Source organism: Nomascus leucogenys, chromosome 7b, assembly GCF_006542625.1.
Source record: "Nomascus leucogenys isolate Asia chromosome 7b, Asia_NLE_v1, whole genome shotgun sequence".
NCBI lineage: Eukaryota > Metazoa > Chordata > Mammalia > Primates > Hylobatidae > Nomascus > Nomascus leucogenys.
This window is the reverse complement of record NC_044387.1, coordinates 5,123,439-5,142,171: the sequence shown is the minus strand read 5'-3', so window position 1 is coordinate 5,142,171 and position 18,733 is coordinate 5,123,439. Positions and strand designations below refer to the sequence as shown.

Here is an 18,733-nt window from a genome sequence, read left to right as displayed (position 1 = left end):
TGTCTTGTTCCATTTTGAAGTGGAAATGAAGTGGTGAAAGTGCAGCTTTCCTGCACATAACAACGTTTGTAAGTGGAGAAGTCAGTTGTCACTTGAGAAACTCTGTATTCAATATTTCTGGAACAAATTCTATTTAGAAAAATTCAGATTGCATTGAAAGAGACATAATTCAGTTTCACCATTAAAATATTTTTGGCTTCTAAAATTCTACATTGGAGACATTTGAAATTAGAACATTTTTTATTGATATTTTCAATACTAACAAACAGTTTCTCTGAAACAATTTCCCAAAAGCCAGGTTCAACAGTTTATTAACAATCTTATAACTAGTATGTTTAAAAACCAAGAGAAGTTCCCTTCAAGATTACTTGGGTGCAAGGCAAGATCAGAGTGAAGATGAAGCCGAATTCCAAATTTTTCCAACTAGACTAGCTTATTTCAAAATAGAAGTTAGAATTATAGTACAAAATTGTACCTTTTGTTTGTTTTTTAAAAACTCATTTAACACCAGCTCTCACTGAAAACTTTCCCTACTAGAATGGGGTCTGAACACTCAACTAAAGTGAGCCACAGCCTCTTTGGCTAGAACGACTAAGGTTTCTCTTAAAGGGTGCACCAGGCTGGTCCTGTTTGCTCCAGAAGTCTCCTGTGGAAGAGCTGTGTGAGTATTAGAGTGGGAACTGAACAGTGATCAGGTGACTGCTGCAGGACTGCCCCTAGCGGGACTCTCCGTGTCTCTTGCTGCTTTCTTGGCCTTCAGTGTTTGGATACTGAGAAAGATCTAGGGTCAAAACTCGGCTGAACATGCAGTCATCGTACTAAAAGGGAGAGAAGACAGTTAAAAGTTCCCCTAATTAGGGAAAAAGTATTATTAAAGTAAAATAAGAGCCATTAGTGAGTCTAGAATTGCATTCAAAAGGAATCTTCTTCAACCTAATAAGATATCTGCATTTATATCAGTTGTGGGTTTTTTTGGTATTATCTGGTATGAGAATTTCCATTACCATTACTCATGCATTATATTTCTAGGTGGTCCCCTAACATTCTGTAGGCACAGGAATGTAAATTTTTATCTTTGCTTAAAGGAAAATTCAGGAAGTAAATCCTAACTGTCCAAAACCAAATGACCTGAACTAGTGGCTGTACTCCATGAGTTCAGGTTAGTATTTTCAATGGCTTGAGAAAGGTGTGTTCACATTTTAGAAGTTACTGTACAACTTGGAACTTCTAATGTATTTCTTTGTTTTGTCCTCTGATACTTTTGGAGGATAAATGGTTCCTTGCTCTACCACAGTGCATTTGTTTTTGCTTAAAACACTGAAACACTACAGAAATAAGTATAATGTTAACTTTGTGTAAATTAACATGGACTATTATTTCACAAAACAAAACTATCCTACTTACTGTTCTGCAATTTTCCATTTGCTTTTTTCACTTAAAATATATCTTCAATCTCTATGTATTGTCTAGGAAAACACCAGTAGTTACTTTTAATCTTATTTGATTAAAAAATCATTTCAGCCTTAGACTCCATTTGGAAGTTTTAATTATAAAAGGAAAGCCCGGTGGCTGTCAGGGTACTAAGGGAAGTTGGCAGTGGGTACACTCCTCTCCCCTCTGATTGTCTTTACCTCAGGATAGATGCCGATCAGTGCGTCGGCTCTGGAATAGAACTCTTCTTTTAGGGAGATGACTATCATCTGAAACTGGTCTTGAGTTTGCTCTTTGATGTAACTTGACACCTGGAAGAAATAAAAACACACATTTCACTAGGAAGGAAAGGCCTTGTCTGGGCTCTGGGGACAGTAATTCTGCATGCCTCTGAGTCTGGTCAGTTAAGGTGACAAGGACTTATCCACCTTTCCAATAATTCAATAAGTCCTCAACAACTGCAGAAATGGAAATAGATTCTAAAATGAGATAAACTTCTTTAAACCTATGATCTAAAACTTTAAGAACACTTTAAAGAATAAAGCTCCAACTTAAGATACTGTGATGTGAATAGGTAATCAGCCTTTATAACAAGAAAAAAACTACCACTCAAAAGTATTTTTTGAGGGTGAGAAAGGGCTGGTATTTAAACTTATAACCTCCAGGCCGGGCGCAGTGGCTCACAACTGTAATCCCAGCACTTTGGGAGGCTGAGGCAGGCGGATCACCGGAGGTCAGGAGTTCAAAACCAGCCTAAGTTACAAAAAAATTAGGCAGGCATCGTGAGGTGCCTGTAATCCCAGCTACTCGGGAGGTTGAGGCAGGAAAATCGCTTGAACCCGGGAGGTGGAGGTTGCAGTGAGCCGATTGCCACTGCACTCCAGGCTGGGCGACAGAGTGAGAGACTCCATCTAACAACAACAACAGCAAAAATCCAAAATAATTTCCATCTTCCTATTTTGCCAACTCAAAGCCTGAGAGGAAAAACAGGGCAATTATGTATGTATTCGTAATCCATAATCAAGTCATTTGGTTAGAGGTGAACTCTGGTTCCTTAAGGAAGCTCAATTCCAAGGAAATGAGATGTGCAAAATGGACTCAATAGAGATGAGTCTTGGTGAACAAACCACTCAGAACTAGGACAGTGATAAACCCCAAGAAGAGGAAAACTACCAACAGTTTAACAAAGGTAATGCCAACTCCTGGGATTTCTCTGAGGGCCTAGAATGGGTCTTCTCTATGTGCACCAAAGATCCTGTGGACACAAGCTCTGGAAGTAGGAATGGCAGCTTCCATTGAGGAATGAGTGGCCATGTTTTACGTGAGAAAGGAAAGAAACTGCTCTAAGAGGCTGAATTCACAGAAGGAACTTCCAGCATTAGAGGCAATGGTAGTAGCCACTATGACAGGGCTGAAAAAAGGTCTTGGGCCCATAATAGGAAAAGAAGGGGAGATAGGATGCGAAGATGCAGGGCATGCGTTTTTCCTGGAGAGTTACCTGTTGGGCACCCTGATCACAAGAGGGAGTGGAGGGTGCTTCATAGTTCTTCATACTACATAACTGCTCGTACTCAATTCAGCAACAGAGTGTCAGAAAGATACATCTCAAAAGGGATAATGCAATTAAGAGGTTTTAATACATAGGATGGGTACTAATAGGAGTCTTAAGTAAGACCTAGTACCTGGAGATGCCACCAATGCAAATATCTAATTCTTCCTCAAACAAATACCTTCAATGCAGCCAAGAAAAAGATAGCCACCAGGATTTCCCCTTACAGAATGTGGGATATATAGTGCCAAAATTATCCTCCTAAGGGGAGATTTCTCCCAAATGAGTCAGCCATGGAGTCCAGTCATTTGATGCACACTGGCTGGCATTCAAGAGACAACTCAAGATGTTCTTCTGTTCCTATGTTTCCTTTACCCAGCTACCATGAAGTTTCTGGCAGAGACTTTTTGGGGGTATGGAGTTGATGTGATACTCTTGTGTATCCTGTGCCATGTTAAAAATGCAGGGCCTTCAAGAGATTTTCTCAGATGAATACAATTTGAGAAATGCTCAAAGACTACATTCATGCCATCAGAAGGTACCTCAGGTTGCAGCTACCCAGGCAATTCATGTGAGACTCAACAGAGTAAGAAATCAAGGAGGTCAGCTTCGGAGGTGCAGAACCTACTGGGCGGTACCCCGAGACTGAAAACATCTCTCAGCCATGGGCTCCTTAACATCACTCACAAGACTAGGTTATAAACCAGAATGCCAATGTATTTATTTTTTAAATTTCCTTATAATAGAGACAAGGTCTCACTATGTTGCTCAGGCTGGTCTCGAACTCCTGAGCTCAAGTGATCCTCCCGCCTCGGCCTCTCAAAGTGTTGGAATTACAGGCATGAGCCATCGCACCTGGCCCAGAATGCCAATTTATAAATAAATGATGAGAAATACATCTCTCAGCATGACCAGAGCAGCCACCCTGTAAGCAGCTGTTAATGCAAAGCTTGGTCATTTCTAGAAGATGGATGGGCCTGGAATCAGAACCAGGAGAACCTAATTCACCCATCTCCAAGAATGAATGGCCCCAGTAGCAGAACCATGATACTGGGAACTCTGCAGGCCGGTGCTACCCTTCCCCTGGGTAGTGTCGGGCACTGCCAGGATTTGCCTCCATCCTTTGTTCATGTTCCATCGCAGACCCCACTCTCATGTCCAAAATTCAATCTAGTCACCGTCAAGATGTGTGGGCTGAGAGCCCAGCTCTTTGAGGTGGGCTCTGAGTATCTACCCACTGATCCTTGAGTACTGACTAAAATTTAACTCGTAAGTGTGAAACTGTTCCTTAGTTCTCTCATTCTCTCAAAGACTGAAAACAGGATCGTGCTCAAGTACAGTAAATTATTGGATACATTTTGATAGAACTGGGAAGTAGGGCTGGCGTGGTGGCTGACACCTGTAATCCCAGCACTTTGGGATGTTGAAGCGGGTAGATCTCTTGAGCCCAAGAGTTTGAGACCAGCCTTGGCAACATGGTGAAACCCCATCTCTACCAAAAACACAAAAATTAGCCAGTCTCATAACCTGGTTTCAAATAAATAGATTAAAATTTTTTAAAAAACTGGGAAAGTAGGATTTTAAACTTTAATTGTCTTGGAATTTATTTACAGATGGTACTCTTGGGCCTGTTATTAGGGGTTCTCTAATTCCCAATATCTAGATTTGGTGAGAAACCTGTTATGCCAGCAGTAACATTGTTGATCAAGTGCAGTGATCCTCATTTGACCCCCATGTTGATTTCTCATCAACTCTGGAAGGTCCTCTAAGCCTTGAATGAAAACTACCCTGAATCAACTTGTTTTAGATATTTAGCTTAGATTTCAAAAGGACTGATTTTTTTTTTTTCCTGGAGTGCAGTGGCATGGTCTCGGCTCACTGCAATCTCTGTCTCTCAGGCTCAGGTGATCCTCCCACCTCAGCCTCTTGAGTAGCTGGGACCACAGATGTGTGCCACCATGCTCAGATATTTTTTTTTTTAATTTTTTGTAGGGACAAGTTCTCCTTATGTTGCCCAGGCTGGTCTCAGACTCTTGGACTCAAGCAGTCCACCCGCCTTGGCCTCCCAAAGTCTCTGTCGCTCAGGCTGGAGTGCAGTGGCACAAACTCAGCTCACTGGAAACTCCACCTCCTGGGTTCAGGCAATTGTCATGCCTCAGCCTCCCAAGTAGCTGGGATTACAGGCACCCACCACCACGCCTAGCTAATTTTTGTATTTTTAGTAGAGACGAGGTTTCACCATGTTGACCAGGCTGGTCTCGAACTCCCGACCTCAAGTGATCCACCTGCCTCAGCCTCCCAAAGTGCTGGGATTACAGGCCTGAGCCACGGGTGCCTGGCCAAGGACTGATTTTTTTTTTTTTTTGAGACAGAGTCTCACTCTGTCGCTTAGGCTGGAGTGCAGTGGCACGATCTTGGCTCACTGCAACTTTGCCTCCCGGGTTCAAGTGATTCTCCTGCCTCAGCCTCCTGAGTAGCTGGGATTACAGGCGCCCACCACCACACCCGGCTAATTTTTGTATTTTTAGTAGAGACAGGGATTCACCATGTTGGTCAGGCTGGTCTCAAACTCCTGACCTCGTGATCTGCCTGCCTCAGCCTCCCAAAGTGCTGGGATTACAGGCGTGAGCCACCGCGCCTAGCCCAAGGACTGATTTTTAATGAGCATTTTCCATTGCTTGCCTCACATGATCCTTGAATTGTAGACAATCTATTGAAAATGAAAAGCAGAAACTTACTTTGCCTATGTTAGTATTGTCTAGGGCTGCATCCACTTCATCTAAAACAAAGAATGGGGCAGGACGAAAACTAGAAAAAAATTACAATCAAGTAAGTTACAATTTTCTATTTGTTTTACAAAAGACTTGGAGGAAAAGATTAACAGTATTCAGAATAAATAAAACACATTCTTTTGGATATTTCTAAGTAATCGGTGACCTCTGTTACTAAATCCAGTGCTCAGTTACCAGTCCACATGTATGTGACCTATGCAAGGAGTATTTGGGATTGGTCACTCCCTCCTCCTTGAAATACTGCTTTGTGACTTGTAGGGGGACACAGTCTACTTCCCCTCAGCCCCTGCTTTTTCTGAGTCTGCTGAGAACTCTTCATCTCTCCAACTTTGGATGGCTGCAGTGCCCTCAGGGCTCTGTGCTTATCTAATCAACTCCCTTGGTGATTAAATCTGGCTTCAGGGTTTTAAATACCACCCAAATACTGATGGCTCCCGCCCTCTTACCAATAATTCTAACCTGTCTCCTGAATTCTAACCTCAAATGTCCAACTGCTTTCTCTACAATTCCATGTGGGTGTCTAATACATTATCTCGAACTCATCTCAAAGCAAACTTCTCCCCTGCCCTCCAAACCTGTTCCCTCCTGTGGTCTTCTCCATCGCAGTTAGTGGCAGCTCTTATTACTCTAGTTGATTAGGTCAAAACCCACAGAGCCATCCCCTTCACATCTCTTCCTTCACACCCATACCTGTCAGCAAATTCTGTCTGCACAACCAAATCCTCTCACCTTGGCCCAATCATCATCGCCGTCTTTCACCTTGATCATGACCAGTTTCCTAGCCCTGTGCCTGCCACTGCTGCATACAGTCTATTCTCCATCCATGCTAGGCTCACTCTGGCCTCCGGGGCCTTTTGCACTTGCTATTGCTGATGTCTAAGAACATTCTTCCCTTAGCTGTCTGCATGACCTGCTCCATTTATTCCTTCAAATTTTTGCTCAAATGTTACCTTCTCAAATAGACCTTTCCAGATGACTCTTTAATATTGCTAACCACTTCCCTGCCACTCACCATCTCCATTCCCTGCTTTTTTTCTCTATAGAACTTGTTACTTTCTAATATTCTCTATACTGGATAATTAGTTTACTAATTTACCTTATTTATTATCTGCCTTCCCCAACTAAAATGAAGTATCTTTGAGGCAGGCATTTTGTTTTGTTCACAGCTGTCTCCCCAGTGCCTGCAACAGCACCTGATACACAGTAACTAGTAAATATCGGTTGACTAAATGGATGTGGGTGCCACCTGTCTGATTCTGCTCAGATGACTTGTTCAAAGCAGGCCTCCAGCTTTTATGGTTTTCTCTTTTCCTTTCCTGTGGCAGCCTATTCCTTTTCCTTCTAGAGACCAGTAAAAAGTTTTCAAACTCTTGTCAAATGTTTTTGTTCCTGGTCATGGAAATAGAGAAGCAGCAGTATCTATATTTTACTAATTGTATTATGCGTATATTTTCTGAGACAGAGTTTTGTTCTTTCACCTAGGCTAGCGTGCAGTGGCGTCATCACGGTTTATTGCAGCCTCGAACTCCTGGGCTCCAGCAATCCTCCCACCTCAGCCTCTGGGTAGCTGGGCCTACAGACATGTATCACCACATCTGGCTAACTTTTTTCTATTTTCTGTAGACACGGGGTCTCACTATGTTGCCCAGGTTCAGCATCTGTACTTTAGATCTTCATCTAATGTTCTGAATGCTGAAAGAGGTTAATTGCCTTAATTGTAGATAACTTTTTGTTTCTTGATTTGTTTTACAAAGAAACAGTTCCAGTTCCACCACCATCAGTGGAAATAAGGAGATTAAATACTTTTTTTTTTTTTTTTTTTGAGACAAGAGTCTCACTGTCGCCCGGGCTGGAAGGCTGGAATGCAGTGGTGCGATCTCGGCTCACTGCAAGCTCCGCCTCCCGGGTTCACGCCATTCTCCTGCCTCAGCCTCCCGAGTAGCTGGGACTACAGGCGCCCGCCACCTCACCCGGCTAATTTTTTGTAGTTTTAGTAGAGACAGGGTTTCGCTGTGTTAGCCAGGATGGTCTCGAGCTCCTGACCTCGTGATCCGCCCGCCTCAGCCTCCCAAAGTGCTGGGATTACAGGCGTGAGCCACCGCGCCCAGCCTAAATACTTTTATAGAAGAAATACTTCAACATTCTTTACTAAGTAGCAGATCTCTGACTACTGACTAAGAAAATAATACACGAATTGGGATTTTTGTCAATCCTGATGTCACCTCTGGCCATTCCAAATATTTTTTCTTTTCTAACATGGAATAGTAGTAGATATTGATAATAACAGAAATTGAATAAAAATCTGTCACTAACTAGCTGGGCATGGTAGCACGTGCCTGTGGTCCTGGCTACTCAGGGGACTGAGGCAGAAGGATCACTTGACCTGGGAGTTTGAGCCTAGCCTAGGTGACATAGTGAGACTCTGTCTCCAAAAAAAAAAAAACCCACTAAAAATCTAAGAATTCTGTCTTAGATTTGCTGTGTAAAGTCTAAAGTGTTGTAGGCCTAAAACATAATCTGAATTGTCTGGCTGAAGAAGATAGTTTTGTATCCCATTTGCTAAATATTAATAAAGACAATAGTTAATATATCTTCTGTAGGAAGGTCCCCTTGGCTTCTGCCCTGATATGAAAACTGAATAGCTTTTGTGACCTTACCTGTGCACGGCAAACAGGAGAGCCAAGGCTGCCACACACTTTTCTCCCCCTGACAAATTGTCCATTGGCATAAACCGTTTGCCTGGGGCCACACAGTTATAGCTAATTCCTTCCAAGTAAGGTTCTTCAGGGTTCTCTGGGCTAAGAAATGCCTGAAACACATGTTATTTATTTAGCAATATCAGAAAAGCAACTGATAAAGTTCAACTTGGAGTTTAACAGCAAAATATTCTATTGGTTAGCTTTTCTTCAATTTTGATGGAAAACTACCAATGCCTATAAATAATGTATTTAGTTCTACATGTAATCACAGACAACAGGGTTGTCTGGGTAGGCAGTAGAGGGAAAACACTCTAACATACCCAGGGATAAGCCCTTTCCACCAGACTGCCAGTCAAACCTCAGAGGCACATGCCACACTCTTACACAGTCTTCATGCAGTTCACTCACTGATACGTTCATCAAACATGTACTGAATACCTATTATGGGCCAGGTACTGTAGATAAACAGAGATGAATCTTGTTCTCAAAGAGTTAGGCATGGTGACTCATGCCTGTAATCCCAGCACTTTGGGATGCCGAGGCAGGCAGATCACTTGAGGTCAGGAGTTTGAGACCAGTCTGGCCAACATGGTGAAACCCTGTCTCTACAAAAAATACAAAAATTAGCCAGGCTTGTTGGTATGCACCTGTAATCCCAGCTATTTGGGAAGCTGAGACACTTGAACCCGGGAGGCGGAGGTTTCAGTGAGCCGAGATCGCACCACTGCATTCCAGCCTGGGCAACAGAGGGAGACTCTGTCTCAAAAAAAAAAAAAAAGAAAGAAAGAAAGAAAAAAAAAGAGTTAATGGGTTTTAGTCTTACTTTACTGAAAATAAGTTATTTTCAGTTGAAGTTCTAAATATCTGATCCAGGATCACCTTTTAGTCATTAAAGAAAACGAGAAAACAAAAGCAGAGCAGGTACATAAGTCCCGACCTACATCTTCATGTCACATTCAATTCCACAAGTATTTGCTATGGATACTGATAATGGAATGGGAGTGGTTATCATTAAAAGGGTCATATCTGAATTTGAACCCTGCCTTTAGTTATTTTCCTCTCTTTTGTTACTCTGGTCAACTCCACAGATGAACCATCTTCCCAGGATCCTCTATTATTCCACATTTACCACAGAAACCAACAGTTCTATAAAATCAAATTAATACCAGACTACAGAATTTTGGAACTAAAAGAGAATTTGGAAACCAAATGATTTAGTCCATTTATTTTTCAGATGAAGAAACAGACCCAGACAGGTTTTGACTTGTCCACACTGAACAGTGTGAAGTGAATGGGATCTACAACACAGGTCACTAGATAACCACTCTTCATGAACTGACTTTGCCCCATGAGTGAGTTGCTCAAATAATGTGGCAGCGGTTATTTCCCACCAAAAAAAAAAAAAAAAAAACCCACCAGTAACACAGAATTCTCACTAGTATTTGAGGATGAAAGATACATACTTGGGCGCTGTTGTTTCTGCAGAGCTTCTTGTAGATTTGATCAATTGAGATTGAGACATGCTCAAAACACTGGGTGAAAAGATCGTATCGCCTTTTTTTCACTTGTTCGAACTCTTGCCTACACATTCTGGCTTCCTTTCTGCTGGCCTCAAAAGCTAAGAGAGAATCAATGTTCTTTATTTTAGAGACCACTGAGGAGGTTCTTTTACTTAAACTGTAAAGCATAAAATATTTTTAAAATTGGTTTTGAGTTTGGATCTCTTGAGTAAAGTTACCTTCAAAATACCTAAACTATTGTTAATTCCAAGAGAATAGCTCTTAGAATTCATGAGCCTCTTTTCTAGTAGGGCTAATTGCTAAATAATATTGACAAGTTCTGATAGGGTATGTATATATGTATGTATGTATGTACGTATGTATTTATTTATTTAGAGATGGAGTCTTGCTCTGTTGCTCAGGCTGGAGCTCAGTGGCGTGATCTCGGCTCACTGCAACCTCCACCTCCCAGGTTCAAGTGATTCTTCTGCCTCAGCCCCCTGAGTAGCTGGGACTACATGTGTGTGCCACCACACCCAGCTAATTTTTGTATTTTTAGTAGACATGGGGTTTTACCATGTTGACCAGGCTGGTCTTGAACTCCTGACCTCAGGTGATCCACCCACCTCAGCCTCCCAAAGTGCTGGGATTACAGGCGTGAGCCACTGCGCCCAGCCTGATAAGAGTATTTACTATGTCAATTTTGTTGGTATGAAAAAAATGCATGTGTTTTTTTTTTTATTTTTTTATTATACTTTAGGGTTTTAGGGTACATGTGCACAATGTGCAGGTTTGTTACATATGTATCCATGTGCCATGTTGATTTCCTGCACCCATTAACTCATCATTTAGCATTAGGTGTATCTCCTAATGCTGCATGTGTTTTAAAATCACCAATAAACCTGGTTTTAAATTAAAGCAAAACACTTCAAAAAGGAAACAATTAATGATTCAGTATTAAAAGCACACATTAATATAAGACCACAGAGGAAAAAATCTATAACAAAAAGGGACAACAGAGGGGAGATTGTTGGCAAATATTATAGAAATCAAAACACCCATGAATATAATCTTGTTAGTGACTCCACTCAATTTTACCATCTGTGGATTCTTGAAACTTGTCTCTGACAGTCTTTAAGTTCTCCACTGCTCGTAGGTTTGGGGCTGCTGTTTTCAGTAAGATATCTTCCTGGGATGCTACTTGCTGCAATAAGAGCCTAAGGTGGGCCTCGATTTCTTGATCAGACTGTAGAGCCTATTACGGGCAAAGAACAACACTGACTGGCATAGCATGTCTTTTACATCCAGCAAGGTAGGGTGCGTGTGTGGGGCCCTTCACCATCTGGACCCCCCAGGTCCCTGTGCATCCACTCCTTCTCTCCCCAAAGCCCTCTCTGAGCCTGGAGGTGCAGTCCTGCTGCAATATTTGTAGCTTCCTGAGTCGGCAGTGCTCTTTTCTTTGAATACATTTCAGCTCATTTTTTAATCTGGCTAAAAAGCAACAATTTATACTTCACCTTCATTTATTTAAAAATATTCATAATCTACTATGTATTACACTGAGGATTCAATGATGGAAGCTATTCAGTCTTTGCCTTTAAAGACTCACAGGGAAGTCAGACATATAAACTGGATTAAAAATTTTTTGTAAGAGACAGGTCTCACTCTGTTGCTCAGGCTGGTCTCGAGCTCCTGACCTCAAGCAATCCTCCCACTTCAGCCTCCTGAGTAGCTGGGATTTAAACCAGCTTTTACAGCGAGGTGAAAAGACTTCTAATAGGGCAAGCATAGGTACTACGGGGCAGGGAGAGGGGATCCAATCCAGCTAGACAGGTTAACACTTAAACCTGACACAAGTGATGAATAGAAGAGAAAAAGTGGCCACGCCCTTCCAGAAGATTTTTTTTGCCACAAATACAATCAGAGTACAAAAAGTAGGCCATGTGTGGTGGCTCATGCCTGTAATCCCAGCACTCTGGAAGGCCAAAACGTATGGATCACCTGAGGTCAAGAGTTCAAGACCAGCCTGACCAACATGGTGAAACCCCATCTCTACTAAAAATACAAAAATTAGCCGGACGTGGTGGCGGACACCTGTAGTCCCAGCTACTCGGGAGGCTGAGGCAGGAGAATCGCTTGAACCCAGGAGGCAGAGGTTGCAGTGAGCCGAGATTGTGCCATTGCACTCCAGCCTGGGCAACAGAGCAAGACTCCGTCTCAAAAACAAAACAAAAAAAAGTCTAACAAAATATATTAACAGCGTATGAACTGAAAAGATGTGGTGGATATTGCTACTCAGCATCTGTTCTCCATTTTTTATTTTATTTTTTTATTATTTATTTATTTATTTATTTATTTTGAGACGGAGTCTCGCTCTGTCGCCCAGGCTGGAGTGCAGTGGCGCAATCTCGGCTCACTGCAAGCTCCGCCTCCCGGGTTCACGCCATTCTCCTGCCTCAGCCTCTCCGAGTAGCTGGGACTACAGGCGCCCGCCACCACGCCCGGCTAATTTTTTTGTATTTTTAGTAGAGACAGGGTTTCACCGTGGTCTCGATCTCCTGACCTCGTGATCCACCCGCCTCGGCCTCCCAAAGTGCTGGGATTACAAGCGTGAGCCACCGCGCCCGGCCTCCATTTTTTTTTAATGCAGCACATGCTTTTGACCAGGTAGATCCACTTCTCCCTCCTGGACCCCATGTACTTAGACTTAGAGGCAGGGCCTGCTTGGTCTAAGGTAAAGTCCACCATCCTCCTCCCTCTACAGTGACTGGTTCAGCAATGAATATGTGACCCCATTCAGGCAACTGTGATGAGGGGACAATTGCTGGGGCTTTGTAGGTAAAACCTTTCTTCAATTTTAGAACAGCATGTAAAGCAAAGAGTATCTGAGACAGGTCTCAATCAATTTAGTTTATTTTACCAAGGTTAAGGACTTGCCCCAGAGAGAAGTCTCTGCCTTTCTCCAAAGATGATTTTGAGGGCTTTGATATTTAAAGGGGAAAAGCAGGCAGGAGCAAGAGGAAGTATATGGTCACATCATTGAATCCATATATCACAAGAGAAAGGAGTAGGCAGGAAACAGTCAATTATGTGTTCATCTCATGCTCAGTAAATCAGCACTTTACCATAAGATGAGAAACCATAAATATCTCCCTATGGAGTTGCTACCTGGGGAGATACTTAATTTTTTTTTTTTTTTTTGAGACAGAATCTCTCTCTGTCACCCTGGCTGGAGTGCAATGGCACAATCTTGGCTCACTGCAACCTCCACATCCCAGGCTCAAGCAGTTCTCCTGCCTCAGCCTCCTGAGTAGCTGGGATTACAGGCACGTGTCACTGCGCCTGGCTAATATTTTGTGTGTTTTTAGTGGAGACAGGGTTTCCTCATGTTGGCCAGGCTGGTCTCGCACTCCTGACCTCAGGTGATCTGCCCACGTCAGCCTCCCAAAGTGCTGGGATTACAGGCGTAAGCCACCACGCCTGGCCTGATACTTAATTTTTTATATGTAGCTCTCTGCTTAGGAACAAAAGGAAAGGCAGTTTTTTGCATGACTCAGCTTTCAGCCTAATTTCTTCTTCTCGGTATAGTGAATTGGGGTCCAAGTTTTCATTTTCCTTTCACTAGCACCACTATAAAAGACAGCTTCTTTCATCTCTGAAGGTTGTAGCTGTGTGGCTGGAAAGCCAAGAATAGCTGCACTCATGTTGCATTCAGGAGAAAAGCAGCTTCAGAATGAAGCCAACACCCAAAGAAATGTATGGCTACAGGGATGACTGGGAAACAGAGCCAGAGCTGCTCAATTAAAGGCACTAAATTAAGTTAAATTAAAGCTGGATTCCAGGTCTGTGCTCTGCAGCTGTGAAGGGTGTGCCACACCATCACCTACAATCCTGAGAGAGGCCTGTGTCTACTAAGGGTACTGCAGTGGGATGCCAGCAGAGCAAATTTGGGATGCTGGAGTAAGTAGTTGGTTACTTTTGTTTATTGAAGGACTTCTTGAAAAGTTTAATATCCATTGTGAATCTCTTCCCTTCCCAAGAAGGGAAAAGACTTTCTCAAAAAGTAACCACAGACACTTTTCTTCTTTGGCTAGACATTTCATGATACCAGTGTTCTACACAACACAGTCAGAAATGCTGACATAAACATTTTTTTATAGTAACCAATATATTTACTATTTTGTGATAACATGATACAATAAATATATATTTGGTTTTCATCCCAGTTCTAGGCACAGCATACCTAAAACCTTTGCAATTTCCTGAATGGTAGGAGTGAGAGGGGCATCTTTTATTATTCATGATAAGCCCCTTTCAGTCATACCTAATGAGCTGACTGTTGGAGGATGGGGACTATTGCAAGAGGAACCAACCAGGTGATTGGAGGGCTGGAACCTTCAGCCCCTCTTCTCTAAGGAGGTTGGGGAGAAAGGCTGAAGATTGATTCTGGATCACCAATTGCCCATGATTTATCAATCATGTATGTAATGAAGCTCCCATAAGAATCCCTAAACAGTGGGTTGTGAAGAGCTTCCAGGTTGGTGACCACACAAGAGATGCTGGGAGGGTGACATGCCCGGAGAAGGTGTGAGAGAGGGCATGGACCCTTTCTCATACCTAGTCCTATGCATCTCATCCATTTGGCTGTTCCATGAGTTGTAGCCTTTAAAAATGAACTGGTTAATGTAAATAAAGTATTCCCCTGAGTTCTATGAGCCATTCTAGCATATTATCAAATCTGTGGAAGGAGTTGTGAAAACTCCTGATTTACAGCCAACTGGCCATGAGTCTGGGAGGCCTGGACTTGTGATTGGCATCTGAAGAGTGGCCAGTCTTGTGGGACTGAGCCATTACCTTGTGGGATCTGATGCTAACTCCAGGTAGACGGTGTCAGAATTGAACTGAATTGTAGAACACCCACTTGGTATTCAAAGAATTAGAGAATTGCTTGGTGTGGGAGAGACCCACAATTTGTGTCAGAAGTTTCATGATTACAGTGTTTTTCTTTTGTATATTTCTTCCAAAATCATTAGGAAATCTTTTAAAAAAAACCACAAACTTAATTCTATCATCCAAAAATGATTCTGTAAGATTTAAATATTCCGTATTACTGTGAGTGATGAACAACAGAAAGCTTTCCATTACCTTCAAATCCTCGTTTAGAGAGCTGTAGTCTATTTCAAAGGCTTCTTCTTTTTCATAGATATCAATTGTTGCCTGGGTACTTTCTGCTTCAGTTCCCATCTGAAAAATACATGAACACATACATTTGTTGATTAAGTTTGTTGTCTTATATGGGAGTGATTCATGGCACTCCAAAAACAATTACAATAGTAACATCAAAGATCACTTATACAGATCACCTTAACAGATATATAATAATAAAAAAGTTTGAAAGATTTCGAGAATTATCAAAATGTGACACAGAGACAGAAAAGTGAGCACATGCTGTTGGAAAAACGGTACCAACAGACTTTCTCAGCACGGGCTTACCACAAACCTTCAATCTGTAAAACAAAAACAAAAACGAAAAACCCCTGCAATATCTGTGAAGTACAATAAAATGAGGCATGCATATATATGGGAGGATGCGCATCGGTCATATACCAAAACTATGCCATTTTAGATAAGAGACTTCAGCATCCTCGGATTTTGATATACACGGGGGATCCTGGAACCATCCCTGTGGATATCAAGGAATGATTGTACTTCCAGTCAATCTAAAGTGTCTTGTATAATCCAAATGTGGTGAAAAAGAAAGAAAAAAGGCCAACAGGGAAATGTTAGTGAGCCTTGGTTTTATCCTGTGATTTCTTTGGTGTCCATTCTTGCCTCCTCCTGTTCCCTCACCACCTGGAGATACTCAGTAGGGCACGTTTCTTCTGAGAAGGACCTCAATACAATTGTTGGAGAAGGTGCAGAGCAAGAACCACCCCCACACATGATGTAAAATGTTATGAGAGTGCAGGGAGCCGCCCATGCGGCAGATGATCTGCATACTGCCTGTGGCTCATTGTGCAAAAACATTCTTAACTCCAACAACTTTAATTTTCCGATTTCTCTTGGGTATCTAATATGTAGGTAAGAAACATGGGTTCATCCCGTGGCCCTAGTCCTCTGAGACGACAGTCATTTTGCCCTTTTTCCCTCCTAGGAGATGTCTTCACCACCCCTAAAGGGGCTACAGAACAAGAGAAAGAATAAGCAAAGGGCAATGCATTAAGTTCCACACAACGGCACATATTTTACAGTCATTTGCTAGAATACCTCCACTTCAATGATGTCATCCAGTGACCCCAACAAAAGGATTATCTCAATGTCTTGTACTTTGCAATCAAGCAGCAAGTTATGCTTCTCTAATCGTTTCTGTTCCAGAGAAGTTTGAATGATTACAACTTCTTTTTGCAACTTCCCCACTTCCCTGTAATTACACAGATATGAAAAAGTAATTTTACTCATTATGTAACACTGCACCAAGGAAGAAAAATGTATGCTATAAACTTATATGAAAAAAAGATTATTTATTCCTGTGAGTGCTGTAAGTTCTAGAATCCTCTCATTGATGCTTGTAATTTAATTGTTAACACTCCTGAGAAAAGTCATGAATATACTCAGTTAATCTAAGGGAGCATTTTCCACTAATAAATGTTACTGATTTAATCAAGGTTACCAAAAACAGTGCTTTCCTAGTTACTTTATTTTTAAATCTGTATAGTTTTTCAAGCTGCAATTCTCACTCAAATATAAGCTCTACATTTTAGACCTCAAACCAAGATAAATCGTCTCTTAGCAAAAGAAATCCCTTGCCAGGTAAGTCACATACACTCAATAATCTGGTTTCCTTGCTACCACCACCACTAATGTAGTAATGCCTTCTATCTGAAAATGAGGGCTTGGGTTTTACTAATCGAAATGATGTGAGATTTTTAAAAGAAACTGGAATGAGGACCAAAAGAAAATGGAAAAAAAAAAAAAAAGAAAGAAGAAAGTAAGAACTATGTGTTTTTCAAGAATATGAAGGGAAAAAGAAAGTATTCTGTTCGGGCTGAGTGTGGTGGCTCACGCCTGTAATCCAGCACTTTGGAAGGCCAAGGGAAGAGGATCATTTAAGCCCAGAAGTTTGAGACCAACATAATGAGACCTCATCTCTTAAAAAAAAAAAAAAATGGAACAATGTGTTCTATTTACACAAAATACAAGAGTTTTAAAAAAGCAAGAGTAAACGGACTTTAATTCCACTCCAAAATCTTAGACAAAGAACTTCCTGGCTGTATCTTGAAACACTGAAGGTCTTCGAACAGTGAGGAAAAACTGTGAAATGCCAAAAGGCTGAGCAAAACAGAGAATTAATTTTGTCTAATCACTCATGGTTATGTAAATCATGATGCATGACAGGAAAGCAGGTGTCATTTTGGTACAGGCTTGTGCCAGGTACTTTTTTTTTTTTTTTTGAGACAGAGTTTCACTCTTGTTGCCCAGGCTGGAGTGCAATGGCACTCTAAGTGCATATGAATATTAACATATGTAATACTTACAACGATTCTGTGAGGTAGGCACTATTACTATCTCCATTACTGATGAGGAAATTAAGGTATCATATGTAAACAGCAGAGCTGGGATATGAAACCAGAAATTGTGGCTCCAAATTCTATCTCCTTACCCTCTATGCTATCTTGCACAGACTAGAGGGACTCTCTGTACAACAGGAAGACACCAATGTCAAGGTAGAATTAGGGTAAGGGACTCTATACAGGTTCATGTTTTCATCTAACAAAAAGAACTATTTGCTCTAGGCCAGGAGCAGTGGCTCACGCCTGTAATCCCAGCACTTTGGGAGGCTGAGGCGAGCAGATCACTTAAGGTCAGGAGTTCGAGACCAGCCTGGCCAACATGGTAAAACCCTGTCTCTACTAAAAGAGAAACACACACACACACACACACACACACACACACACACACACACTAGCTGGGCATGGTGGTGTGCTCCTGTAGTACCAGCTACTTGGGAGACTAAGGCAGGAGAATCATTTGAACCCGGGAAGCAAAGGTTGCAGTAAGCTGAGATCATGCCACTGTCCAGCCTGGGCAACAAAGGGAGACTCCGTCTGAAGAAAAAACAAAACACTATTTGCTCTAAACAACCAACCACTTCTGGTTGAGAATATTTGAAAAAAAATAGAATGTTTGAAAGGTGTGATGTGAGACCAAGAGCAACAAAAGGGCACATATTCAAATGCAACTCATTTCGTACATTTCAGATAGTTGGTGTCCATCTTTAAAACTCTGACTAGGTCTTTCAAACTGATGAAGTCTTAATTACCTATCAACAGCCAGAAACTTCTTCCGTTCTTCTTCAATTTGAGTTTGAACTTTCTCGGCATTGGAGTTCTGAGTGACACGTATGTCCTTAAGTTGCTGCTGCTTTGCCATGAGTTCATTCACCGTCTGCAGACAGTTTTCTTCAGCCTGAACAGAGAGGATCTGCATTGTAGATTTACTATCTTTTATATTAATAAAGTACTTCTATGTTCTTATCAATAACACCAAACCAGTTATCCCGAGATGAACCTTCTCACCCTATGTGCTACTTGACCCTCCATCATGGACTGTGACTCACATTCTATACTTTTTAGAAACCGGTGATCATTACCTGCCTTTATCCTTCATTTTGTTTTTGTTTTTTGTCCTTATTTTGGATTCATTCCTCAGCTCACTGACTTCTGTCCCCATTCTCCAGTGAGAGTGTTTTTGCTATCATGATCT

The 18,733-nt window shown here is 41.7% G+C and overlaps 1 protein-coding gene across 2 annotated transcripts in view; it reads right to left on the bottom strand.

The window, feature by feature from the left end:
* Nucleotides 1–221: 221 nt before the first annotated feature.
* Nucleotides 222–18,733, bottom strand: part of SMC1B (structural maintenance of chromosomes 1B) — a 70,147-nt gene continuing 51,635 nt past the window's right edge. Inside the window, exons 17-25 of one of the 2 annotated variants that reach the window (XM_003281264.4) lie at nucleotides 18,291–18,436; nucleotides 16,238–16,391; nucleotides 15,116–15,214; nucleotides 11,069–11,225; nucleotides 9,935–10,089; nucleotides 8,430–8,581; nucleotides 5,719–5,788; nucleotides 1,632–1,742; nucleotides 222–818 (exon numbers count right to left, since the gene is read on the bottom strand). In XM_003281264.4, coding sequence (XP_003281312.2) covers nucleotides 717–818; nucleotides 1,632–1,742; nucleotides 5,719–5,788; nucleotides 8,430–8,581; nucleotides 9,935–10,089; nucleotides 11,069–11,225; nucleotides 15,116–15,214; nucleotides 16,238–16,391; nucleotides 18,291–18,436 — 1,146 coding nt within the window. In that variant the 3' untranslated portion in view covers nucleotides 222–716. The remainder of the gene's footprint in view (nucleotides 819–1,631; nucleotides 1,743–5,718; nucleotides 5,789–8,429; nucleotides 8,582–9,934; nucleotides 10,090–11,068; nucleotides 11,226–15,115; nucleotides 15,215–16,237; nucleotides 16,392–18,290; nucleotides 18,437–18,733) is intronic. The other variant, XM_030815380.1, reaches the window with a different exon arrangement.